Source organism: Haematobia irritans, chromosome 2 (assembly GCF_050003625.1).
Source record: "Haematobia irritans isolate KBUSLIRL chromosome 2, ASM5000362v1, whole genome shotgun sequence".
NCBI lineage: Eukaryota > Metazoa > Arthropoda > Insecta > Diptera > Muscidae > Haematobia > Haematobia irritans.
This window is the reverse complement of record NC_134398.1, coordinates 230,005,085-230,032,993: the sequence shown is the minus strand read 5'-3', so window position 1 is coordinate 230,032,993 and position 27,909 is coordinate 230,005,085. Positions and strand designations below refer to the sequence as shown.

Below are 27,909 nucleotides of genomic sequence, written 5' to 3'. Positions count from 1 at the left end.
TGACCTCATATTCTCCAAAGGCCCCAGAGTAGTCGTCTTGGACGTAGCGGTTCATTGGGAGACTGACGAGCCGCTTGGGGTGTGATACGAGGTAAAGATAGCGTATTACTCAATGTCTGGTTTTGTGACAAAGGTGCTTGGAAAGGGGAACGGTGGTGAATTTCAATAACCACATACCTCATCATCTAAATTAGTGATTCACAAGAATGGATTGGCGAGATTCCTACTGTTCCTATCTACAATTTTGCGAAACGACAGTCATGGGAACGGGCTTGGAACAATTTAGTGGGGAAAGAAGACCCTGTTGAGCTTTGACTCTTCGATTTGTCCATGGAATCTATCATCTATTCATCGGGTATAATGAATGATTTTAGGTGAATCGATAATAGTTCATGCAGGTGAGGCGCTATTCTGGGTCTCAGAACTGCGATAGGGCGTCTCCACAATACACCCTGAATATTGTCTCCACGTGTAGACAACATCCTTCCTGTGCAAATACATAATTTCATTTTGTCATAACAGAGCCTCATTAGTTGATCTTGCAATAACCATCCGAATTAGACAGGATCAATATTCACAGGCTAGAGCGCGAGGTCCATCGTTATAAGGGAATCTCTGGGTTAAGCAACATATCAAATATGTCTTATCAGGGTTCAAGAGGATCAGATTCAAGGTTTATGCTGTTGTTGGAATCTAATCCTGCTCAAAAGTACTAAATGAACGTAACCTGTTTTGTGTCCAACTTGAGACTAACGTGCAAAACCTACTGCACTCTAGACACAGGCCCAGCAGAATTTTGCCCAAACAAGAGGGAGCGCCAAGCTAAATCAAAATGGTCACAAATTGGCGCCTTCATCCTCTTTCTCACATACGTGAAGAGAACAACCTCTTGAAAGTCCCACGAAACCTCCATCGATACGCACTCTCAATGGTGGTAGCAATGGTGGAAGTTTCCTCAAGGAAGGGATTTCCAATCTCAATAAATACCAAATGAATTTGGAGCAAATACGAGCCATTGAAAGGGAAACGGCGGATAGAAATATTCTGAAGACCATCAAGAATTTGAATGGCTATAAACATTCAAATAGCCATTCAAATTCTATCAGACCCACCAGAGGGAGCGAGCGCCAAGCTAAATCAATATGGTCACAAATTGGCGCCTTCATCCTCTTTCTTCCTAGTCGCAGAGTTCCTCAGCACACTAACCACTGAGATGTAATACTGAGAATATGTTCAACAGGCTCTAGGGACCCATCTCATTTCGTTTTTACCAAAAAGCGGTGTAGGGTAGCAATAACATTTCCTAGCACTTACCTTTTCAAGAAGTCCGTGTATTCTGCTTGGCGTATAAGACCAGTACGCATCATAATAGTCTGGAAACATTGACGCTCAATGGCCCAAAGTTTACATTCTGTGATGGCGGTTATGGTGGCTGTCCGTTGACAGTTGTATAAAATGGCCAATTCACCCAAGACTTTGGCACCCGACAAAGTCGATAAGTATTTGCCTTCACGTGAGACTTCCACGCGTCCATCTGAAAAGAAATGGGGAAAATGCAACACACATGAGAAATCGATCGGAATAGAAGGAGAGAAACCAAAAAACGTCTTCAATTAAAACATATCGAAAAACCACAAAGGCATTGTAATCTTACCCTCATCATTGTTAGTATCTTTGGCTGTATCTATGGTCTCGATATCCTGATCTCTAAGATTACCTGTCCGCCGTTTTCGAGCGTAGGTATGTATGGGAACTATCAATCTAGGCCTTGGAATGGCGAATTGATCATGGAATTTTTGAGAATTTCGACTACTATTGGAATTGCTGGTATTTGATGAATGACCTGACGACGTTGATGAGTCACTCGCTTGACGAATATGCTGATTGGTGGTTTTTGGTGGAGATCCCTCCACACTAAGCTCATCGAATTGTTGTGACATCAATTCGAGGCTTTTGCGATTTTGAAGATCTGATTTAATATCCAAAGATATTTTACGACTTCTGGGTATTGTGGGTGGTGGTATGGGTTTGATAGTGGCTTTAGCCTTAGTGGCATAGCTGTGATGCGATTGTTGCATACCCTGAGTCTGGTAAAGGTTTGACGAAGGGAACCTTACCGATTTGGAACGATTTATTGTAGCTAAAGATTTTGATTTCATTACCGGTGTTGCTATAGGTGTACAAGCAGGAGGCGAAGGAGTTTTGGAAGCCTTTCCTGGAGTTGCATAAAATCTTAATGTACTACTATCACAGTTGTTTTTATTAGGTTTGCTGCTGCTGTTATCTACCCCATTGGGAGTGGGTGGCTGTAGTGTAGTGGGCAGTGCGGAGTTAGCTTCTAGGTCCATTGTTGGTAGTAACTTCTCCCTTACAGGTTGTGGCTGTTTTGATATCACAGTTTGTAATTCTTCGTTACCATGTTTCAGGTTTGGTTTAACCCAGGACTTATTCATTTCGGGTCGACTACTACATACCATAGTTTGAGATCTTTTCAAGGACGGAGGTTTTATGGAAATCTGTTGGCGAGGTCTGGTTTGTCGCTTAGCAACATTCAATTCTGAAACTTTTTCATTATCACCTTCTTGTTCTTCTTCAGGATCGACCCAATCATTCCAACTTGGGGTAATTCTTGCAGGTTTAGGCCTTAAAGCTACAGTTTTATAGCCATTCAAATTCTTGATGGTCTTCACAATATTTCTATCCGCCGTTTCCCTTTCAATGGCTCGTATTTGCTCCAAATTCATTTGGTATTTATTGAGATTGGAAATGCCTTCCTTGAGGAAACTTCCACCATTGCTACCACCATTGAGAGTGCGTATCGATGGTGTTAGAGGTTTCGTGGGACCTTCAAGAGGTCGTTCTCTTCTCGTATGTGAGAAAGAGGATGAAGGCGCCAATTTGTGACCATTTTGATTTAGCTTGGCGCTCCCTCTGGTTTGGGCAAAATTCTGCTGGGCCTGATACCAATTGGCCTCATACAACTCAACCATGGCATTATTGCGATCCAGTGATAGACTGGCATCCACTGCCTTGCCTGGATAACGTTCAATTTTCATTGTGTCTGGGTTTTTTCTTCTTTCTTCGTGCTGATGGGCTAGGCTCCTCAAGTTTTAGTGATCATCATCAATGTAGATTTCTGCAATTGATGGCTACTATTACGAAATTCCACAATCGCACATAGAAAGGAGTCTCTCTCGCACTCTTGCTGAATTGCGCCTGCCGACACTTTTGTTATTAATTTGGAATCGTTTGTTTATGTTTTCGTAATATTCAACCATTTATTGGTGCATTCTTCATATAGCCAGAGGTAGTGGAGGGGTTTTGGCGATGAGGTTTCTTCACATCAGCTTACACAAAAGACACATTTGGAGGTGGCAGTATGCCGACTGGCTAACTGATGGACTGCTGATTATTCACTCATTCAATTACTTCACTTCTTCGGTTCACAATACAATTCAATTCCACATTTGATTTTGTTTTATTGTGGAAAGAGGCGGCAAAGTAAAAAAAGACAACCTAGACAAAAAAGCTTCCATATGTTAGATAGCTGACTGGCTATGGTGATGGGTTTGCGTAATCGTAGAGAAGAAAACATTCGTTTGCTGCATACCAAAAGGCCAATTATATTTTATCGAACAACTAGAGTTGGTGTTGGGGTGCAGGTGGTAGGTATGCCATAGGAAAATTGTAAATTGTAACTCCTAACTAACTTGAATAAGGTTTGAAAATAAAAACAATTTCAAATAGCCACCTAGGTGTAATCGACCGAATATCGAAAAGTTTTTCAGCGGTGTTTTATTCCCTCTTAGTAATGCTGGTGACATTTCGGAGTGAACCATTTACTAAGAAGAATCAGGCACCATTCATGAATAAGAGAGAAGTTCTCCACTTGTTCTATCACAATGAAGTGATACTGAATGTAACTTAACCTAAATATCCTTTACGCAGGAACATTTCATAATAATTAGACTTGTAACTAAAGGTCTTGACATGATTTAAAAAATTTGATATTGGTCCTAAGCCCAATACAAAGGAGATACTTAGAAAAAACAATTCAACTTTAAACCTTTCATGTCATCTCTCTGATCGAGCGTTAACCTCAAGGCTGAGGAAGGGGAGAGGTACAACTGCAAAAAGGGGTGAGCAGAAGTTCAGTATAAGTGAAATGGACGACTCTCTAAAATTGAAAAAATTCCAACAAATGACGTTTTTTATATTTTAGCTCAAGTTAGTAAATTAAGTGCAGATTCCCTTAATGCCATGTTGCATCTACTGTTTCTATTAAAATATATGGCCTCAACTGATTCAAATCAGATATTGACCCAAATCACCAGAATATTTATTATTTGAACTCGTTGTTTTCAAATAGAAGACGGCTTTATATAACAGCAATTCTCTTAAGGAGATGTATATGAACTACAAGCAGATGAGTTAAAAAGCAAAAAACTACACCCAGAGAAGGAATATGATCACCTCAAACATGTTTCAAGAGCACCATGTTACTTTTTCACAGCGACCATGTAGCATTTTTGTCGCAAACATATTTTTTTCTCGTCAAACATAACATGCTTTCCGAAATCAGATACATAATTTCCAAGAAAAGGATATGGTTTCGACAAACATGCTACATGTTTTCCGTGAAAAAGTAACATTTTGATTCTGTAACATTGTTGCGGTGATCATATTCCTTCTCTGCGTGTATCTTGGTATGTCTCATGAACTCTATAAGGATGGTGACCGTTAGATTTCCTCGAATGCCTGGCAACTTTTTTTAGGTGATCATATTCCTTCCCTGCACAGAAAAAAATGCTTTTCATATTGAATTACAAAAGTAATTGATCCAACTAATTTTTTTTATTGAAATGTCTTCAATCACGAAAATGATATTAAGATTCAATAATTGAGCATAAAAACAAGTAAGGAAAGTCTAAAGTCGGGCGGTGCCGACTATATTATACCCTGCACCACTTTGTAGATCTAAATTTTCGATACCATATCACATCCGTCAAATGTGTTGGGTGCTATAAGGTTTGTCCCAAATACATACATTTAAATATCACTCGATCTGGAAGAATTTGATAGACTTCTACAAAATCTATAGACAGGCGGACATCGCTAAATCGACTCAAGAGCCCACCCTGAGCATTTTTGCCAAAGACACCATGTGTCTATCTCGTCTCCTTCTGGGTGTTGCAAACATATGCACTAACTTATAATACCCTGTTCCACAGTGTGGAGCAGGGTATAAATACTTGAATAAAAAATTATTTGATTTTATTAGCAAATTTCAATTAGTTTTTTATACCCTGCGCCACACTGTGGAACAGAGTTCACCAATGTGGTATCACAATGGACTGAATAGTCTAAGTGAGCCTGATACATCGGGCTGCCACCTAACCTAACCTAACCTAACCTAACCTACTCTAATTTTCCTAAACTTCTAATACATATATATCGAGCGATAAATCATAAATAAACTTTTGCGAAGTTTCCTTAAAATTGCTTCAGATTTAAATGTTTCCCATATTTTTTTACTAACATTGTGTTCAACCCTAGCGACTTAAATTTTGAGTCTATAGATTTGTAGAAGTCTATCAAATTCTGTCCAGATCGAGTGATATTTAAATGTATGTATTTGGGACAAACCTTTATATATAGTCCACATTTGACGGATGTGATATGGTATAAAATTTAGATCTGCAAAGTGGTGCAGGGTATAATATAGTCGGCCCCGCCCGATTTTAGACTTTCCTTACTTGTTTTAACTGACTTAGTCTTTTGATTTTGATTACAAAATTAATTGTATCAATTAATTTTTTAATTAAAAATTTTCAACATTTCATCATTGGGTTAATTGACTTAATGTTTTTAGTTTGTTTAAAAATTTTATTGGCTCGTAATTGAGAAAAAATTTCAGCTTCAACCAATTTTGTTATTGGAATTATTGTGGTGATAATTTTTTCCTGTGTGGGCATACAATGGTAATGTCGTGCAATCTTCTATGGCATCCCTAAATACTTTTGGTTTGGTATTAAGTGCTGATTGCACTGTCTATCTTTCTTTGGAACTTTTAATGTTGTTTCTGTTTCATGGTAATTATTATTACAACATTTAATGGCAACAACGCATCATCAGTATTGAATAAAATGCAAAACTACGAAAAAAAAACAAAAACCAAACAGAAAACTATAGAAATAATAACAAATAAATTTAAACGACTATAGAAGTTGGGTGTGTTCCACTAAGAGGTGCTGCTGATTTTGGAATTCTCAATGACTTAGGCCCCATTGCAAAGATATGCGAAAGTAATGACATGACAATGACGTCTTTATGGTGAGAATGTAAATCCCACACGTCCAACAATGATATGGACGGACAAATAGACTCTGTTATGGTAGTTGGTGGTGGGTGCTATATAAAATTTTTGGTTGTTTAAATTCACAACGCTTCAACGCTCTAAATCATTTGAAATCTATGAAAAATTTATGAACTGTTCATATCTACGTATGAATGCCTTAAGTACGTAACACTTGTTACGTTATCGCAATTTTTTTATTTTGAATTTTTTACGGACTACTTTTGAATGTTCGTTTTTTATTTTTAATGATTATGTTCAATATGTGATGATAAAAAAAAAGATACATAGGCGGACAGACGGACGCACCTACAGAGATATTGAAGTTTGTTTTTTTTTTTTGCGAAGTTAATATCTCTATTGAATGCTTCCTGAAATCAAAACTCAATAAAGTGGTAAGTAATTGAAATGATGGTATGTATGTATTTGCCTGTATGTGTTTTGTAAACGGCATACTTAAGCAAAATTAAAAATAAATAAATTATGAAGAGAGCTTGAAAATTCAGTATCAATTAGAGTTGTAATTGTTGTTGCAAAGTGTGAATTTGATTGTTAATTAAATGAAGTAGCTATTGAGGAGTGATTGCAAGATGTATGGCCAAAACATTAGGTGTGTTTTAGTCTTTTTCTTAATATACAAAAAAATGGGCGACACGTATAAATCAAGTACACCCGGCAATGAAAGAAGAGCTTTCTTTGGAAACGATTAGAGTTAGTCGTTCCATTACTTATCTTAAATTCGATTTTATTTACTATTTAAGAGAATGACACTTTATGGCAAGGTGGAATTTAGTTTGTCTGGAACTTCATTTCAGAGGTAATTATTTTTTCTTTGGATATAAAATCCAAATTCTGATATAGCAGCATAAAGGACATTGTCATAAGAGATGACTGTTTGCCCTTCTTTTGCATCGTGACAGCTGGTTTACTAATCATTGTATTTCAACTTAAGCTTGTTTTCAAACTCCCATGTCAGACAATGGCCTACTATTGAAGATATTAGGAGTGAAACTGATGTCTTGAGATCAATTTTAAATCAAGTACACCCGGCAAATTTATGTAAAAAAAAGGTTTTTGGTGACCAAATCGCCTTCTCTGGCATTACGAGGGTGTCCTTTTATTTGGCAGGATTGACAACGAGGTTATATGTACGTGGCCAGAACGTTTTGACATCAGAGAATGAAGCCGACGCATTTTTGTCGGCGGCGGCTGACATTAATTGTTTGCCTCCGGCGTCGGCGGCTTGACGGCTAAGCCGATATATATTTGTCTATTCGGCGGCGGACAATTATCCATTATAAAATCATTTTGAAGTTATCCGAATGGTAATGAGATTAATTGTACAACCAATCTTACAATTACATTTCATTCAAATTTTCTGAGCTAAATTTTTGCAAAATTATTATAGCAACTTGATACTGACTGATTTTGGGTGGAAAGTTAAACGCTTTGACAAAATATATACAAACATTATTAACATTTTTTCTGATTTAAGTTAATATTTTTATTTTTTTTTTTAGATTTTTACTCTCTTTTTGTATTTTCCTGGTTGTTATCGTTTAAAATAGAAAACATTTCTTTTTATCAAATTAAAAAGATTTACATCTAGGCGGTTAATGATGATTTACACAATCACCACTTCCATTGATTTATTGGGGACGACCACGACCGAATCCACCACGGAATTCAACTTCACCAGCGCCAGGGCCAACATCACCCTTCTTGTCAGCACCACCAGGAGGAGCACGTCTGTAAGCAGAACGATCTTCACCAGTTTTGCTGGCACCAGCCGAACGCTGTCCAGAAGCAGCTGGGCGGGGACGTACTGTCTCGGGTCTGGTGGGGCGTTTCAATATGGCAGGAACAATTTCGGGTGGCAAATGCAAGTAACTGCGCAAGAATTCAATGCCCTCATTGGTCAAGTACACTCAAAAAAAAGTTTACTTGGATCCAAAGAGTTTGACCTTCCATTGAGGATTTTGGTATTGATTCCGAGCCAAAGATGTGGCTTCTTTAAAATAAAGACATTTTTTAGGGACCTCCCTGACTTGAAATCTAGGATCGATAAAATTAAAATTGGATATAGATCTCATTCATCGAATTTTTATTCTCTGTTTGCGATATATTAATAAAGGTATTCATTTACAAACAAATTCCAGTTTCAAAATCCAAATTATGCCAAGTACTTCAAAGTAAAAACTGTTTTCTTAATGCTAAAAAAAAACTTTAAACCAAAGATGCAAATCCTTAAAATAAGTCTTAGCCTATATTTGAAGCATTTTGATCTTAAATTTAAAAATGCAATATGTCAGTTGAGTTAAAGACGATGTCTTTAAATTAAAAATGTTTTTCTTTATTTTAAGGAACATTTGCCTTACTTCAAAAATCTACAACTTCAACAAAGGGACGAAAAATTTCAAGATTTGTGTCCTAAATTTAATGAAAAAAAATTTTTGAAGCAAGGCTTATAAACTTTCTTTTAATCGAATTGTTCCTTGACCAACCCACGGGAATGAAGGGACTGCAATGTTTTGATGACATGCAAGTTGGGGATGCTCTCGAGTTCAGGATGCTTGGGAGCATGGGTATCCTTTTTGGCTACGATAACACCCTCTTTGAAGAGGTATTCGTAAATAGCGACACGATGAGCCTTTGGCATAAACATCTTAGCGTCTTCTGTGGAGCAGTCACCGGAAAGGTGTTGTAAGCCAGGACGTTTTTCTCGAATTTGTACATTTAATTGATCCAAAAGGTTGCAATAGTACTCTGAATTTATTGTTTTACCCTTTTGCAGATAGTCACTCAATAAAATACTTTTGAAGTCCCAAAAACCCGTTGCCATAACCTTACCAGCCGATTGAATTGTTTTTGCCTTTTTTGGGGCACTTCCTCCAGCTTCAGTCCATTGTTTGGATTGTTCTTTTGTCTCTGGAGTATAGTGGTGGATCCATGTCTCATCAACAGTTATGAAACGACGCTTAAAATACATTTTATTTCGCTTAAAACGATCCAAACAAGATTGAGAAATGTTCATTCTTATGCGTTTTTGATCGACTGTTAACAAATGCGGCACCCATCTTGCAGAAAGCTTTTTCATCTGTAGTTCTTTATGCAAAATAATGGACTCGATCATTTGAGATGCCCATGATATTAGCAATTTCACGCAATTTTATTCGTCGATCATTTAATACCATATCATGCACTTTGGCTACAATTTCTGTTGTTGTTGCTGTTTTTGGACGTCCAGTAAGTGGTTCATCTTCAATGCTTGTACGACCACGTTTAAATTCAGCAACCCAATTTTTTACTGTTGCATATGAAGGAGCACTTTCACCTAACACATTCACCATATCATTATGAATTTCTTGTCCCGATAAACCTTTTTCATGTAAATATTTAATGACAGCACGCACTTCTAATTTTGCGTATGCGTGTTTTTTGAACACCTGTTTCTATATGAAGGAGTTGTCAGATCGAAACAAAATTTAACATGTGTTTATAACAGAGATGGAAGTTTCCAAAATACTTAAATGTTTTCTGTTTATACCGCGCTTTTTGTGCTAGGCTAAGAAGTTTCCGAACTGCCCTCGTACTTCTAGCTAAAAAACGTTACGTTTAGAACTATACAGTTCCATGTCGTTTAGAGACATCAAAATTTTACTCTGCCTGTGAACTCCATGTTTCACTATTGGGAAAAAGTAGTTGAAATTTCGTTCCAATAAATAGTTTCGCCAGATTATAGTCTACTTCTATAATATGCCCGTAAAGTTTATCATTTATATAGACTAAGAATAAGATGATCTCCTATGAACTCTATATGTATGACCCGATTTTGGTAAATGTATAAATAATAAGTGACTAAGTGCATAAATCTGTGGGCGTTATTGAGAGCATCATATAGTAGACTACATCGCCCAACTTGTAAAGACTAAATGATGAGTTCAAAAAAAAAATCGACATCTGTTTCGTATAATAAGGACAGATACGTAAGTAATTCCGGAATATGAATGTGTTAAAAGGTTATTTGAAAGTTTTACATATTTTAGGTGATTTTTAATTAATTTATTTCAAAATGAGTTTTATTTTCAGTTTTAATATTGAGAGATATTTAAATCCATACGAATAATGTTAACTGTAATATATTAAGAACCTACTTTTAAATTGTTTGCAATTAAAAAAAAAATTGTGTCCAGTTGACTTTTATTTTCAGTTTTTGCGTTTTTGAAAATGGATTAATTGATATAACCATAATTGAAAGTTTACTTCAACCTCAAAAAAAGAAAATCTGTAGTCTTTATTAATATAAACTGCTATAATTGTAATTTGATAGTGGTATAATTGTGGTATCACAATGGACTGAATAGTCTAAGTGAGCCTGAAATATCGGGCTGCCACTATACCTAACCTTTCCTGAAGATCATGCAACAAAAATACTTATATTGAAATTTATCCATGTATGACATGATGATTCCGGAATGTTTAATAATAATTTTTGACAAAATTCTATTCTTTGCTTCTGCATCCGTTTTTGTATTACCAGTCTGTATTTGTGTATTTGAAACCTGTTTAATTTAATACACAAAGTTTCTACAACAAAATTAGTCATAATTTCGATTGTATTGCAAATCTCCTAATCTGCCCCCAAAGGAATGTGCATAGATTTGACCACAACGCAAATACAAGTTTCACAATTCATGAAATGTTTGTTTTTTATTTTTTATTTTTTAGCAATGGCATCAAAAAAATTTATATTCTCATATTGTAATAAAAGCCATGTTATAGGATAACTACTTGATTTGAATAAATCAAAAACCGCAATCAAAACACAAACACAAATAACTTGGTTTTCTTTTTTGGAAACACTCATGACTAATTCATTTTGATTTAATTATTAAGACAAGAAAATAAAATGCACACTCTTTACGCTTGAATGATATACATTTGTGTTGTCAAACACGATCCTCCGGTAATGTGTGCGAAATGGGTTCTGTCAATTGGGTAATCGACTTTCGATATTGTTTCTAATCGACCATTCCTGATGTATAAAATCGACTTTTGATATTGGGCAAAATCGATTAATGGGCATTAAACTTAAAAGTCAACTGTAATATAAAATCCAGTTCTACATATTATTACAATTATCTTCGTGCTTTCTTGGTCAATAAGCCGATGGAATTGGTATTATTAAGTTATTGAAAAGAAAACGCAAACCTAGCTATAAATATTTCATGGCCAGCTAGGGCTAATTTCCATAGCCTTCGACATAGATCTAGCGGGGGAAATGACTCGTGGTTCTATACGTTAATTTCTAATGGAAATAATATACGAGAATTAATTTTTGCGAATTGAATCATTTCTACCATCATATTGTCAGCTTAACTTGTTAGATATCCAAACAACGATTTATTGGCTAGAAGGTGTCTTGCACTCTGCAGTCTGAGAGTGTTTGAATTTATTCGATTTTTAATTTAATTAGATTGCAATAATAAAATGGAAAAGGAAGCGCTATCACTAATGACTCTCAACTGTAATCGGATTGTGGTAACAGTTTGCGATGGCAAGTTATCGTAGAAATTCTTAACATTGTATTCTAAATTGCATGTTAGTTTGGTTCTCAAGTCGTCTTCGAGGAAAAAGAAGGAAAATGAGAGCTAAGTGGCGTAAGAAGCGTATGCGTAGGTTGAAGCGTAAGCGCAGAAAGATGCGTGCAAGGTCTAAATAAGATGTGACTCTGGAAATGACTATACCACCTTCCTTGTATGAGGTACAACAACCTTTTTTAGCAGCTTCAAGCCATCAATTTTTTTGGGATCTATTCCTTTCACGCTTTTTGGTGTGTTGGTCTATGCCAAAGTTTAGCAACAACTTGGCAAAATTTTCTATGAAAATTTGTGAAAATGTTTGAAGAATAAAGATTTGAAATCTTTGGATTCCTTACTTGAAGTGAAAAAAAGAAGAAGTCAAATCGAAAGTCTGGCTTATAGGGGGGCTACATGGACCGATATGAACAAATTTTTGAATGGTTATAAGAGCACATATACTGCATGGTAGTATCAAGGTATATACTTGCATCGTACACCTGATCGGTGGCTATATGTAGGTTAGGTTAGGTGGCAGCCCGATGTATCAGGCTCACTTAGACTATTCAGTCCATTGTGATGCCACATTGGTGAACTTCTCTCTTATCACTGAGTGCTGGCTATATGTAATTTGCGTGATTTCAAAAGACTGACGGAGGAAGGATGTAACTGGGTTGACTCACCATTGGATTTCACCACGGGATCTGAGACACGGTTGCCACACTTGGTAGAATTCTAATGGAAGTTTTTTACTGTTTGGTAGATTGGTAGAATTTCTGATCATTTGGTATATTCTGAAAAATATTACTCTCCAAGGTACTTCACAAATTTTTTATATTTTTATTTTTCTATAGAAATTAAATTTTGTATAGAAATAAAATTTGTAAAAAATGTCTATATAAATAAAATTATGACAAAATTTTCAATGAAAATAAAGTTTTGACACAATTTTCTATAGAAATAAAATTTTGACAAAATTTTTGATTGAAATAAAATTGTTACAAAATTTTTGATTGATATAAAATTTTTTTTCTATAGAAATAAAATTTTGACAAAATTTTCTATAGAAATAAAATTTTAGCAATAAAATTTTGACAAAATTTTCTATAGAAATAAAATTTTGACAAAATTTTCTATAGAAATAAAATTTTGACAAAATTTTCTATAGAAATAAAATTTTGATAAATTTTTCTATACAAATAAAATTAAAAAAAAAAATTTTTCTATAGAAATAAAATTTTGACAAAAATTTCTAAAGAAAGAAGATTTTGACAAAGTTTTCTATAGAAATAAAACGTTGACAAATTTGTTTATAGAAATAAAATTTTGACAAAATTTTCTATAGAAATACAATTTTTACAAAATTTTCTATATAAATAAAATTTTGACAAAGTTTTCTATAGAAATAAAATTTTGACAAAATTTTCTATAGAAATAAAAGTTTGACAAAGTTTTCTATAGAAATAAAATGTTGACAAATTTCTTTATAGAAATAAAATTTTGACAAAATTTTCTATAGAAATAAAATGTTGACAAAATTTCCTATAGAAATAAAATTTTTACAAAATTTTCTATAGAAATAAAATTCTGATAAATTTTTCTATACAAATAAAATTTTGACAAAATTTTCTATAGAAATAAAATTTTGACAAAAATTTCTATAGAAAGAAGATTTTGACAAAGTTTTCTATAGAAATAAAACGTTGACAAATTTCTTAATAGAAATAAAATTTTTACAAAATTTTCTATAGAAATAAAATTTTTACAAAATTTTCTATAGAAATAAAATTTTTACAAAAATTTCTATAGAAATAAAATTTTGACAAAGTTTTCTATAGAAATAAAAGTTTGACAAAGTTTTCTATAGAAATAAAACGTTGACAAATTTGTTTATAGAAATAAAATTTTGACAAAATTTTCTATAGAAATAAAATTTTGACAAAATTTTCTATAGAAATAAAATGTTGACAAAATTGCCTATAGAAATAAAATTTTTACAAAATTTTCTATAGAAATAAAATAGAAAAAAAAATTTCTATAGAAAGAAGATTTTGACAAAGTTTTCTATAGAAATAAAACGTTGACAAATTTCTTAATAGAAATAAAATTTTGACAAAATTTTCTATAGAAATAAAATATTTACAAAATTTTCGATAGAAATAAAATTTTTACAAAAATTTCTATAGAAATAAAATTTTGACAAAGTTTTCTATAGAAATAATATGACAAAGTTTTCTATAGAAATAAGACGTTGACAAATTTCTTTATAGAAATAAAATGTTGACAAAATTTTCTATAGAAATAAAATTTTGACAAAATTTTCTATAGAAATAAAATTTTGACAAAAATTTCTATAGAAAGAAGATTTTGACAAAGTTTTCTATAGAAATAAAACGTTGACAAATTTCTTAGTAGAAATAAAATTTTGACAAAATTTTCTATAGAAATAAAATTTTTACAAAATTTTCTATAGAAATAAAATTTTTACAAAAATTTCTATAGAAATAAAATTTTGACAAAGTTTTCTATAGAAATAAAAGTTTGACAAAGTTTTCTATAGAAATAAGACGTTGAAAAATTTCTTTACAGAAATAAAATTTTGACAAAATTTTCTATAGAAATAAAATTTTGACAAAATTTTCTATAGAAATAAAATTTTGACAAAATTTTCAATGGAAATAAAATTTTGACAAAATTTGTTATAGAAATAAAATTTGAATAAAATTTCCTTTGGAAATAAAATCTTGATACAATTTTTTATAGATATAAAATTTGGATAACATTTTGTATAGAAATAAAATTAGGATAAAATTTCCTTTAGAAATAAAATTGTGACAAAATTTTCTATAGAAATAAAATTTTGATAAAATTTTTTATAGATACATATAAAATTTGGATAATATTTTCTGTAGAAATAAACATTTGACAAAAATACAATTTTGACAAATTTTTTTAAGAAGTAAAAGTTTGCAAAAACAAGACTTTTTTATTTTGTAGTTTTTTGGTAAAATTTTCTTCAAAATTTGGTAGATTGTTGTTGACTCGAGTGGCAATTGAGTCAACAATAATCTGAGACCAATATTTCGATGCGTACAAACGGAATGACATAACTAGTAAATCCCCCATCCTATGGTGGTGGATGTAAAAATATTTTAGCATGGAAGGATGTACGGGAATGGACCGAAATATCAGAAGATTATTTTCGTAAGGTCGTTCGCATCAGTAATACTTCATCTCAGGTATCCTGTACATGGTTAAATATATTATAGAAAAAATATGGTTCCACACTGAAAAAATATTGTCGTGAAGCTAAATATTTAATGTCCTTAAAATACGAATGCAAATTTTGCTTAGAAGACGCATTCACTGTTCATATGTCAAAAAACTTTACAATGAAGTCGTTTGTCCTTTACGTAAAAGAAAATTTTGTTGAGCTAAGAAAATTTTCAGAATTATTAAAGTTATGTTAATAATTTTGAAAATTTTCTTAAAATTAATGCAATCGTATTTAAATTTGTTGAATTTTTGTATCTTGACTACAAAGTAAAAAGCGTTCAAAAATAAGAGATTGGTTAAAAGGCCACTTTATTTTAAAGATATTTTTTATTTGAAACAACTCAAACTCAAACTTAAAAGGGAATTGTGTCTTAAAGGTATCCTTACTTCAATTATTCGCTTCTTTGGTTCGGAATCAATACCAAAATCATTAGTGTACAGAAAAAATTTTTGGAACCGGACATGTTTTTTTTTTCAGTGCATATATGAGCAAATAATATTATAAATAAGTGAGTGTTAGACAATAGAATTATTTGTGACTGTTATAAATTTTCAATTTAAAAAAACAAAAAAATTACTTCTAATTTAATAACCCTTTCAAGAAAAATTAAAAAAAGAACAACAGCTGTGTTGAAATAATTGATAACCTATGGACAGACAAACTGATTGGGAGAACCGGCCAACAAAATAAAGAGACCAACAGAATAGAGTTGAACTGACAAGGTCAACCAGTCTATAAAGACAAATGATTGGCAGACCAAAGTGGAAGGGAGGAGAACCAAAGTAGATTTTACACTAAATACAATTCAAGCGGACATTAATGGAATTAAAGCATTGACATACACATACTTAAATTAAATACCCCCCAACTGCCATAACAATTAAATACAAAGTACATCTCTCTCTCTCTTATTCGGATCGTTCGTTCCGTAAGTATTAAGCAAATGGATCTTGGCAAGAATTATCAGCATGTATCATGATAGTATGTTCCATTGGTGGTGGAGTATTGTACAAGTATGTGATCTTTAGTATTTCGCATGTATTTGAAAGGGAAATGTGCAAAATGGAAACCTGTTCAAGTGGTCCAACATTTGCACCACACTGCTTACTGAGTTGGAAAGATCATTTGCGGTGATCAGTGCCCCCGCATTGAGGTAGCCAAAGTATGGTAATTTTCATGCTGTTGTTAACGGTTCTTTATTTTCAGGTATTTCTCTTTAGTTTTGTTTTTTTTTTGTTATAGCCAATAACCCATACGATTTGTAATAGAATGCTAAGGAGAGGCAAGAGGATCCATATTACATTATTCTTGCATAAATTAGTTCGCAAAGTTTAAAAGACCATTTGCTTCTATTGCATAAGCATTTAGTAGTCTTCCGGGGCAAGTTTACATAACGAGAGGTTATTGAAATCTCTTAGAGAATACAATGTTGAATATGAAAGTTTAGATGAGTTTGGTAGTTGGGATATGTTTTATTATTAACGGGAAGAGAGCTAGGCGATACATTTCGAGCATTTTTTTAGAAGGCCAAACACCCATAGAAATAATCATGAACGGCGTGCACGTTTCAAAACAATCCGTTCATGAAAGTGAATTAGCACACATGTGGTGTCAAACAGAGGACAGACGGTGTTAATCTGACAACGATAAAATAACATCATGCATTGTCAAAACGGCAATCAGCGTCCAAGATCAGAAAACGCAATTGTTACGAATTTAAAAAAAAAAAATCCGTGACACGAACCTGGATTGTCTGCTCCATACGCGTTAACATTCAGCTTAGCACATTGCACCACCGACCGAGTTACCATAAGAATGTCTGACGAATATTTCAAGACTTTTCATGGCAAATGAAAAAACGAAAACCATTCATGAAATTTCCAACACACGTTACGTTACGATTTTCGTGATCATTTCCGTTTAATCTTGTTGCCGTCTGTTCACGATTTTCGATTTTGTCCCATCAGTCTTGAAGATTTAGAACTTATGTTAGGTTAGGTTAGGTGGCAGCCCTATGTATCAGGCTCACTTAGACTATTCAGCCCATTGTGATACCACATTGTTGTACTTCTCTCGTATCACTGAGTGCTGCCCGATTCCATGTTAAGCTCAATGACAAGGAACCTCCTTTTTATAACCGAGTCCGAACGGCGTTCCACATTGCAGTGAAACCACCCTCAGAAATGTCACCAGCATTACTGAGATGGGATAATCCACCGCTGAAAAACTTTTTGGTGTTCGGTCGAAGCAGGAGTCGAACCCACGACCTTGTGTATGCAAGGCGGGCATGCTAACCATTGCACCACGGTGGCTCCCAAGATTTAGAACTTAAGCGAATCATTTTAATTTCCCTCAACGATGGTCGGATTATACTTCAGTTGGTTCTGATAATCTCAATATCCTCATGGAGGGTCGAAACATACGAAATTCGTTTATAGAAATTCTTTGGGACGAATGGAGAGCGGAAAACTAGAGTAACTTGTGTTGGAGAGCGTAAGATAAAATGCTGGACTGAAATTATGATTATTTCAAACAAACAAAAAATGAAGTACAGCTTAGTTCAATTTTGCCAGAAGTTGGTGCGCAACATTGTGTTTCCAAACAAAATCTATAGTACACAGACAAAAAAAAAAAACAGTTGTAAAATTGACTTATATTTATTCCAAAACAAAATTATTTTCTTTTATTTTATTTTTAAAATGTTTGTAAGGAATTTTTCCCAGTCCAACGAATTTTTCTTTTTCCCAGAAATTGGTGCGCAATATTGTGTTTCCAAACGAACTCTATAGTACACAGACAAAAAAGAAAAACAGTTGTAAAATTGACTTATATTTATTCAAAAAAAAAAAAAATATTTTCTTTTAGTTTATTTACTTATTTAAATATATTTATTTAAATCTTGTAAGTAATTTTTCCCAGTCCAATGAATTTTTCTTTATTCCAAAACTATGTCTCAAATAACTAAATGCAGTAAAATTTCAATGACATACAAATAACTTCAATGCTAACTAAATTTTTAGTTAAGGAAGAATTTTGTTAATGGTAGTTGAAAATATAAAAAATTAATTTTTCCCATAACACAGTTTACTTTTTTCTATGTAAGTGTAGGCAAACACTAAAAACTAGGACGCTAAAGCCAATTTAACTTTATTTGAGTTTATATAAATTATTATGTTTTGTTAAAATTTTCCTTTATTTCAATAAATTTTTTTGTTTAAGTTAGTTAAATAAACTAAAATAGTGGGAAAAATTGTACACAAATTAAGTATAAAGATTTAGTAAATTCGTATTTCCCAATTTTTTAACACAAATGCTCTCATATTGAACTTCTTATGCACGCAAAGAAAAACAACGTTTGGAAAACGTGTACCGAAAACGTTTTTCTTTTGCTAGAGTTTTTTGAATTGCTTCGAAAATTTTAAACTTTTATCGCCACAAAAATTCGTTTGTTACAAAGTTTTTATTTTTTCAATAAAAAAAGTTATTTTTGAAACAACAACACAGTCCATTTCGTTTATATCAAACACTGTTCTTTTCTCACTTTAGGTCTTTAATAAGACACATTTTACAGTTCAAAATTTAATATACTACAATGTAATGTTGAACATTTTTTTGGAATCTTCCAAACATATCTGGAATATATGTAAAAAACAAACTTTGGTCGAAGCAGGGATCGAACCCACGACCCTTGGCATGCAAGTCGGACGTAGCAACCACTGCTCCACGGTGCCAAACTAAATGTTTGTTTCTGTTAAATAAACTTTGTTTATTCGGTTCGTGGGCGCCGCAAGCTATGCTATATAAATTTAACTTATATGGATATTTATCTATTGATGATCATAACAGGTACATAGCTCAATGGTTAGTGTGTTGGCTTACAAAGTGCATGGTCCGCGGTTCGATTCTCCGTCCAGGCGAAAGGTAAAAGAATTTTAAAAATTTATAAAATCGTATAATTTCTTCTACATTGTTGGTATTACAGGAAAAGGTGTTAAGAACTAAAAAACCTTGTGGATGTGAGAAAGATGTGAGGGAAAATGCAATTAGCAAGAAAACAATGTTTTTTTTTGAGTTTGTCTTTATGAAATTGTTTTTACATCCTGGAAAAGAATAAACGTTTATCACAAAAAGTATATACTTTTCTTCACTTCCTTACAGCGAAAAGCAAATGAAAAACGAACTTTGTTTGTCTAAAATTTCGTTTGGGAGGAAAGAATTATTTTTTTGCGTGTGGTACTGAAGACATTTTTGGAATTTCGGACTCCTATTTTCTCCTTCAAACTGCTAAAATATTCTTTAACAGTTCTGTAATATCGGAGTTTGTAATACATTTTAGTTAAAATTTCTAAAATAAACCTACATTATTCTTATTCTTTTTTTGAGTGTAGTGATTAGCTTGTTTGGTATAATATATCATTTCGTCTACGACTTATTCAGTTTTTATTATTTTATTTTCTATCATTCTTTGCACATCAATTCAGATTTTTCTCACAATCTATAATTTCATAATTAATAAAAAGAAATCGAATAGAATTCGGAACAAAAATACAATGCCAACTAATAAGCCTCTAAGCATGAAAGTATTTCTTTCAATTCATTAGAAAATCAGAGAAATTTAATGCTATGATTAAATTGGCATTTTTGAAGAAACAAAAATCTCATATGACTGACCGGGGCGTATAGATTTCATTCGTTTGGCTGATGCCCATAATCAAAATCGATAAAATTTTGAATGAAATCAATTTTGATTTCATTGTAGCCGTTTGTGTTTTTTGTGTATGGAAATTTGTATGCAAATGTCACTTGGCCTAAAGTTGTTTTAATGAAATCAAAAGCGATGGACGGATGGATGGTTCAGGTTTGCCACCGAAGAGTTACACCATGCCGGTTAAAACCTGACGCCACCAGCATGGTTCATGGTAAACTTGGTTTGATACAAGTAGGTAGTGCGTGTTTTTTTGGGGGATTTCCGAATGCATTAAAAAAAAAACATTGGAGAAATGATGATCAAACAAGTGGTTTGGACGGTTTTTGGATTTTATGTTAAGAAGTTTTGATTTATATATCTTAATAGAGAAGATATTTATCATCGAATATTTGCTGAGATTTACTTGGTGTAGGATATTCAATTGAATGGCTAATGTTTTAGTCATATTGATTTAATGGATATTTAGACATTGAATTGAAGTCAAAAACATTTTATGATTAGACATAAATAATGTAAGGATAACCACAAAATCCAAGTATACACTTAAAAATTTTGTACTTTCAAATAGAGAATTAAATAATTATAAAATAGATGAAGAGAGAATAAACTAAATGAAAGCTTGGATTAAATTTGTATCAAATTGAAATATAATTTAATTAAATTATTTTAGATGTAGTAAAAAGAAATTCATCATATTTTCGAAACATGCCGTTGTATAAGTCTGAACGGGCCCCGCTAGGAGACGCTAGAAAGGTGTTATTTTGTATTAAATAAACTTTCCTGAAACTTAATTTGTTAATTCAGAAAAGAAAAAATTCGCTTTATTATTAGTTGTATTAAAGTTTTTCTCGGGCTCCTCGTTTCGCCAATGACTGTCGTTATTTGACTTTGTTGTAAGTGATTCACTTTGATAGTCGACAACCGATTCAGAAATGGCTCAATTTTGTTGTGAACAATGATTCTCAGATGGGAATTTGGTTCATGAGGTTACATTTTGCTTCCCTTCCTATTCAGACTTATTCAAATGGTTCTAAATAGTTTTTGTGCAATCGATGCAGTTCTTATAGAATAGTCGGACTCGACTATATCCACAATTTGACATTTTCGTCAATAGGCCTCCCAGTGCGCAGTCCACCTTGACGTCGAAATTACCGGAACGGGGTCGACGAAAGCAAAATTGCACGGGATTGAACGTTAAAACTCTCAGAATCATAAACGCATTTTTTTCACTTTTAGCCTCCTGACATATCGAAGAAAATTGTAAAATAAAAAAATAAATCTTAGGTTATGTTTGAAGTTATTTTCTATATAATCTAAAGACTCTATTAAATTAATAATTATTTCTTTAAATAAAACATGATTTGCTGTATTTCCAAGACATATATCTTCAACGGATGGACGTTATTTCCAAAGATTAGTATACTGAATTTACCCTACGGGAAATGGTTCAATCCTAGCACTGGTATAGGACTAGTCCATGGTGTGTATGGACCAGTTCCAGTTCTGGTCAAAACCTATAGAAGGGACGGGCCTCTTTAACATGGGTTTGTTGTTGACGGGTTAAGTTTTTTCAGCTTAGGACACCACTTGGGCTCATTCCAGAGGACCCGTCCTGCACGCTCACAAAAAATCGCTTCTGTAACAAATACTCCCAAACATATTTTGCTTCAAGCATATACATTTTTGGGTATTGCCCAAACATTTATATGTTTGATCTCTTCCAATATATAATATGTTTGAAAGCATATTGGTCTAAACAATATATGTTTGGGTAGTCTAAGTTCCAAACATTTTTTATTTTTGCATCCAAATTCAATAATGTTGTCTTCCAAAAACAATATGTTATTATGTGAACATATAATATGTTTGGAAGCATTTTGCACCCAAAAATATTATATGCTTAACAAAAATTCTCCCAAACAATATTGTGCTCAAAATTTTATTTATTTATTTATATATTTACAATCATAATGAATTAAGAAAATAAACAGGTAATATAGGTGCTAACAACATAGGTTTTCGACCTGATTGCTCAAAATTTTGTTTCTGACCAATTGTATATTCCCCCACATCTTTTTCACTTCCACGAGATTTTTTAGTTCTTAGCACCTTTTTCTGTAATACAAACATTGTAGAAGAAATTATCCAATTGTATGATTTATTTTAATTTTACCTTTTGCCGGACGGGGATTCGAACAGCGGACCACACAGTTTGTAAGGATCAAAGAAGTAGCTGATCAATTGCCCAAGGAAAAATAAAATGTTAATTTTGTAATAACAAGCAACAACCACCAACTTAATTCAATATCGCTCCCTGTTAAATAGCGCTCCAAGCTACTAAACACATATATGTTTATAGGCTATTTCTAAATTAATATATGTTTGCATCCAAGCATATTATATTTAAAAACATTTTATGTCCCAAACATAATATGTTCTAACATATTAACATATATGTCCCAAACATGTTATGCTAGTTTATGAACATTATATGCTTGCACTCAAAAATATTGTGTTTAAAAATTTGTGTTCCAAACATATAATGTTTATAGCCAAACATATGAAAAACGGTCTTTTTCATCCGTGTGGCACAGTTTAGTTTAGTTTATTTATTTATTATAATAAACTTTTTTATACGGACACTAGCAGCTAGAGGCTAGGGGCCTAAATTATATTTTGTATTAACGTATTTTCTTTACGAGTAAATAAACCTTTGTGAAGAACGATGAAACGAGTGTCTCCAATCTGATTTATATGATTTTAAAGAAAATTTAACGTCAAGAGAGAACTACGTTTGTCTACATTTTCATTCCTCAGAAAAAAAAAACTCTTCTTTCAGTGTAATCTTTCATATAACAGTTTTTCCAGTGTACTTGTCGGTATATTGCAACTAGCTATAAATAGTACAACGTTCAGTTGTACGAATATACACAATTTTACTTATTTGCAATGCAGGTCATAATACTTTATTGACATACGAAGTTCAGCAGACATTCACACGGAGCACTACCCTAAATTAGTGGATAGATTAAAATTTAATGATTTTGGTTTTATGATATCATGCTGGGAAAAATAATGATCCAAGGTTTTGCTTGGTTAACCTTAAGTCATTTGGAGGGATTTCTTCTTGAGAATGACTAATAAGATGGAGGAGAAGGAGAAGAAGACAATAAATAAATTGAATATCTCAGTTACTGTAAAAACGAACACGGTGTGTAAACCCTCATCATCACCAACTTTATTGGGGATGCCCTTCAAATACCTCAATTTATGCACTAGAAGACCAACAACTCCACCATATGAAGTACAACTGACATCGAGTCAAATGTCTGTCCAACTAATCTATCTGTGGCTTTGAGAGACTTAATTAAGGAGTTATTTCACACCGCACTCGCTGACGGCTGACTTTAATGGCCCCATAGACCTTCGGCTATGTTTTATCATTTTTAACTGGGCAAAATACAAAATGAAGAAGCAAAAATGTATTGACAAAATGTAAACTAAATAATAGTAAAAAAAAATAGTGGCTAAAATGTCTTCATTTAACCTTTTCATAAACTATTTGTGAACTTAAAACAAACATTCGACAAACTCACACATGAACACAAATTCATACATCCCCACACTCATGTCGATCGATGTTTGTTTTGTATGGAAATATCAAAGTTTAAACGAAACAGATTAACAACAAAAGCAACAACTAAAACAAGATAGATAGACATACAGTGGAGAGTTAAAAAAAAAAACAAACTCTAGCATAAACCCCAAATACACGTGCTCTGATTACGAAGGCCTCCGCCCCCTCCTTACTCTATGGAGTATTAGTTCTTTCTCATTATATACTTCATTTCAGGTTTTGTTTTGACAATCAGTTTTAATTTGTTGCTTGACAGTGTTGCCAATCACATGAGAAAAGATAATAAATGATCAATAAGAGAAGAAGAAATAAAAAGCCGGTTTGGTATTGTCCGAAACGTGTTAAGTACTAATTATTGCAATAATTTAAACACAATTCTAACTAACTGGTTTTATTCAATCCAATACATTTCAGTTGATTTAAATATTGGTAATACTTCAAATTATTTAATTATTGCGTATAGATACACTAACACGATTGAAGACTTTTGTTTAAAAACCCGATTATTTATGATAAAGATAAAGTTAGAAATTGGTGATGGAAGTTCAAGTGTTATTTGATGTCTTCAGAATTTGGGGTTATAAATAAAATTAGCAAAATGAAAATAATTAAAAAAATAAGTTTTGGGGGATGGTTGAAGACTGGATTAAGTGTTTTGTTGGAATTTGCAATTTAAAATGTATCTTCACGCGTATATATTTGGCGTTTTATGTAAACAAATTTTTTTGCTGTTGAAATAAATCGAAACCGGTTCCAAAGATATTGTTTTTCCACTAATGATTTTAGTATTGATTCCGAACCAAATAAGATGAAGCAAATAAAGGTACATCTTGGAACCTAAGTTTTAATTTATTCGTTTTATAAACAAATTCATAAACGTGTTAACTGACAATTAAAATTCCAAATTCAAACTCGACATCAAGCACAAAAATTATGCAATGTCTCAAGAAAAGAGCGTTCTTAAAATAAAGTCTTAAACGACATTTCCCATTACTGAATCCGTTTTAGCTTTATTTAAGTCACTAGAGTAGGCTCACTTAGACTATTCAGTCCATTCTGATACCGCATTGGTGAACTTCTCACTTATCACTGAGTGCTGCCCGATTCCATGTTAAGCTCAATGACAAGGGACCTCCTTTTTATAGCCGAATCCGAACGGCGTTCCACATTGCAGTGAAACCACTTAGAGAAGCTTTGAAACCCTCAGAAATGTCACCAGCATTACTGAGGTGGGACAAACCACCGCTGAAAAACTTTTTTGTGTTCGGTCGAAGTAGGAATCGATGGCGGGCATGCTAACCACGGTGGCTTCCTACTATATCACTAATTTATTTCCAATTTTTAAGGATAAATTGATCACAATTTTACAGCATTTTCTTTTCTATATTGAAAAGTTTATCGACTTCGGATCAAGGAGAAAAACTTGGTATCGCAGAATTGCGTTATCAACAACTATAACCAAAATATGTCCATTAGTACACCCAGAAAAAAGGGGCTCTAATGCCAACTGAACTTTATTTTAGTTTATGAAGATTACTTGATTTTAGTTAAATTTTGCACAATATGAGTAAATGTTCCTTATTTGAATAATTTTTTGCTAACTTTAATATAAATAAAAGTTCTTACTAGTCAGCGCATAAATTGTTGACATGTACTGAATTCTTGCTGAGTAGTAAGAACTTTTATTTATATTCCAACAGTAAGAAATACGCTGATGAAAAATACGATGTGGGTCATTAAATGACCCCAAAATAATATAAGGGTTAATAAATTGAGTGAAAATGGTTACATTTTTAATTTAAAACACCAATTAGCAGTTTATTGAAATAAAAAAATGTTTCCAATTAAAAATATAATTGCAAATTTAGTTCGAAAATAATTAGTTTCATACTAATTATCATTCGTTGGTTCATTAAATGTTGACTCAAATCTAAAGAAAAATCCAACTATAATTATAATCGGATAATTCATAAGAAATCATAAATAAATACACAATAATACAATAAATCATTAAAAGCCTCAATTAAAAAAATTAATTAAGTTTTTCGGCCAATACCAATTAAACTTTTAATTGAACCAAAATAGAATATTAATTGAAAATGCCGGTAGAAATCGATTAATTTGCATATTTTTTTATTTCTAATTAATTTTGTGATTGATATTATCGTCTTCGTGATGGAAGAAATTTCAATTAAAATTTTGCTTGGATCGATTAATTTCTGTGCATGCAAAGCAAAAGTCGCATTCGTACTTTAAGGGCAAGAGATATTTATCATTTATTTATTTTTCTCAGTGCTAGAAGAAACAATAATAGTTTAGGTATCGCCAATGTTTAAATATCAAGTGATTGTCATTTACTAATGATATATCAGCTTGGATAAGCTTCAGAACAAGATAATACACGTTTTCTATAATCCAAAAATATTAAGGAAATCTGATTAGTATTGTAAAAATTGTACTATTATTTGAAATATAATCTAGCCGAGTGCAAACATATCATTATGGACATGTTTTACTGTGATTTACATTACAAGTTGATAAATTACTACTTCCTAAACCCTTAACAATATTTTATTGAATTTCCTACATTTAATTTCGCACGTTTAGTTTACTAGCTGATAAGGAATATACAAACTCAAATTATTGTTACACTTGTCTTGTATACTCCAGATTTATTTGAAAATTGTAAAATGTAGTAAAAATAAAAAATGCTTTGTTTTTTTTTTCTCTATCAATTTATAGTTAAATGACTCTAGCTGATAAATGATATATATTCCAATATCCAATTTGTTCTTTTGTTATTAGTACAAATTTATAATTTTATAATGTTTATTGTCTTTCTGTTGAATGGTTTTTACTAATGACGCGTGTCAATATGACCAATAACGACGAGCATAGCCTCTTATCACATAACGTGAAAGCGTGAATATTTTTTTGTATTTTTTATTTTCAAAATTCTTTTGTTACATAAACAAAGAATTTAAAATAATTATAACGTGTAACTTTATTGCTTGTTTGGGTGCTCTTTGTGATTATGGTGTGTTAAAGACACCCATATAGTAGGCAATAAATGTTTGACAATAATATCACATCATCATTTTTGCACATATATACAAAATCAAGTTATTTTTTACAAAACCATTATAAAAGAAGAAATAAAAAACACAATAACATACTCTGTAAAATCCATCCGTCCCTCACCTTTTCTAGCTGGTTGGTTTTCACGACAATTCTCATACGAAATAATTTGGCGTAGCATGAATTTTTGTCTTTTAACGGACTTATGCTTCTATGTCAATATATTTTTTGGATTTTTATTCCAATGACCCATGATATATAATATAACCGGTCATTGAATGTGCAAAAATAAACTCATTGGAAGATAATTGTATGTACTTTAGGGTATATGCAACCATAAAACCATAAATATTAAATACTATATGCAATGTAGTTTCAAAATCTCCAATATTACTACACCTCTCACAAAATTGTATGACACTTATTCACCCCCACCTCAACCTAAGATAACAAACATCGATTTTTTTGTTGTACCAAAAACACTCCCAAAAATCATTCGAAATGTTTGAAAGGTTTTTCTTGCAATCGTGCCTAGCGTGGTATTTTTCAGAGACTATACAAAGAGTTTTTTTTGGCATAATGTCGCTTGTTTGTCTGTCAGATGACAACGATTAATGCAATTTTCGACCAACGACCTAAAGACAAAAACCGGAATTCAAAATAAAAACAAAAAAAGTATACAGAATTTTTAAATTTTCCTCATGCTCATTATCGGCATCCAAAAAATTAAAGAGAGTGAGAGCTGATGAGCAGATTTTTAACAACAAAATTAAATTTCCTTCATGCACATTATCAGCATTCAAAGAATTAAAGAGAGTGAGAGCTGACGAGGAGACAAAATAACAACATTAGATGGGAAAATAATCGATAAATCTGTGTGATTGTTCTTAGTATTGTTGCTGTTATTGATTGTGGCTATAGTGCTTATAGACAATAACAACAACAAAGCCAATCATCGGAATACAGTTTTAATTGAGAGAAAATCCATAGGAGTTTACAGCCATAATTGTGTTTATGAGTATGGCTTACGAAAGCAGGCATGTAAGTGTAATCTGATATCCATTGTTTCGATGAACTGCTGCAACATAGGTGGCTTAAATGAAATCGGAGAATGTTTGAAAAAAAAATTAAACATGTAACGAGAACAAGGTTTAGAAACACAGATTGCTTAGACCCTACGTGCATTAAAATTGTTGGCCAAATGCAATGGAACGCTTGTCATAAACATGAGCTCACTTTCACTTTTTTTCTTTGCATATTAAGCTAATCCGTTTC

The 27,909-nt window shown here is 32.4% G+C and overlaps 1 protein-coding gene and 1 pseudogene across 6 annotated transcripts in view; both read right to left on the bottom strand.

Annotated features, from left to right (window-relative positions):
• for (cGMP-dependent protein kinase for) overlaps positions 1-27,909 on the bottom strand; it is a 217,285-nt gene that overhangs the window by 17,116 nt on the left and 172,260 nt on the right. For 5 of the 6 annotated variants that reach the window (XM_075297789.1, XM_075297791.1, XM_075297790.1 and 2 more), the window contains one exon: positions 1,315-1,534. In XM_075297789.1, the coding sequence (XP_075153904.1) occupies positions 1,315-1,534 (220 nt within the window). Of the gene's footprint in view, positions 1-1,314; positions 1,535-1,654; positions 3,517-27,909 lie in introns of all 6 variants that reach the window. The other variant, XM_075297793.1, reaches the window with a different exon arrangement.
• LOC142227325 (small ribosomal subunit protein eS10B-like) lies at positions 7,857-9,054 on the bottom strand (annotated as a pseudogene).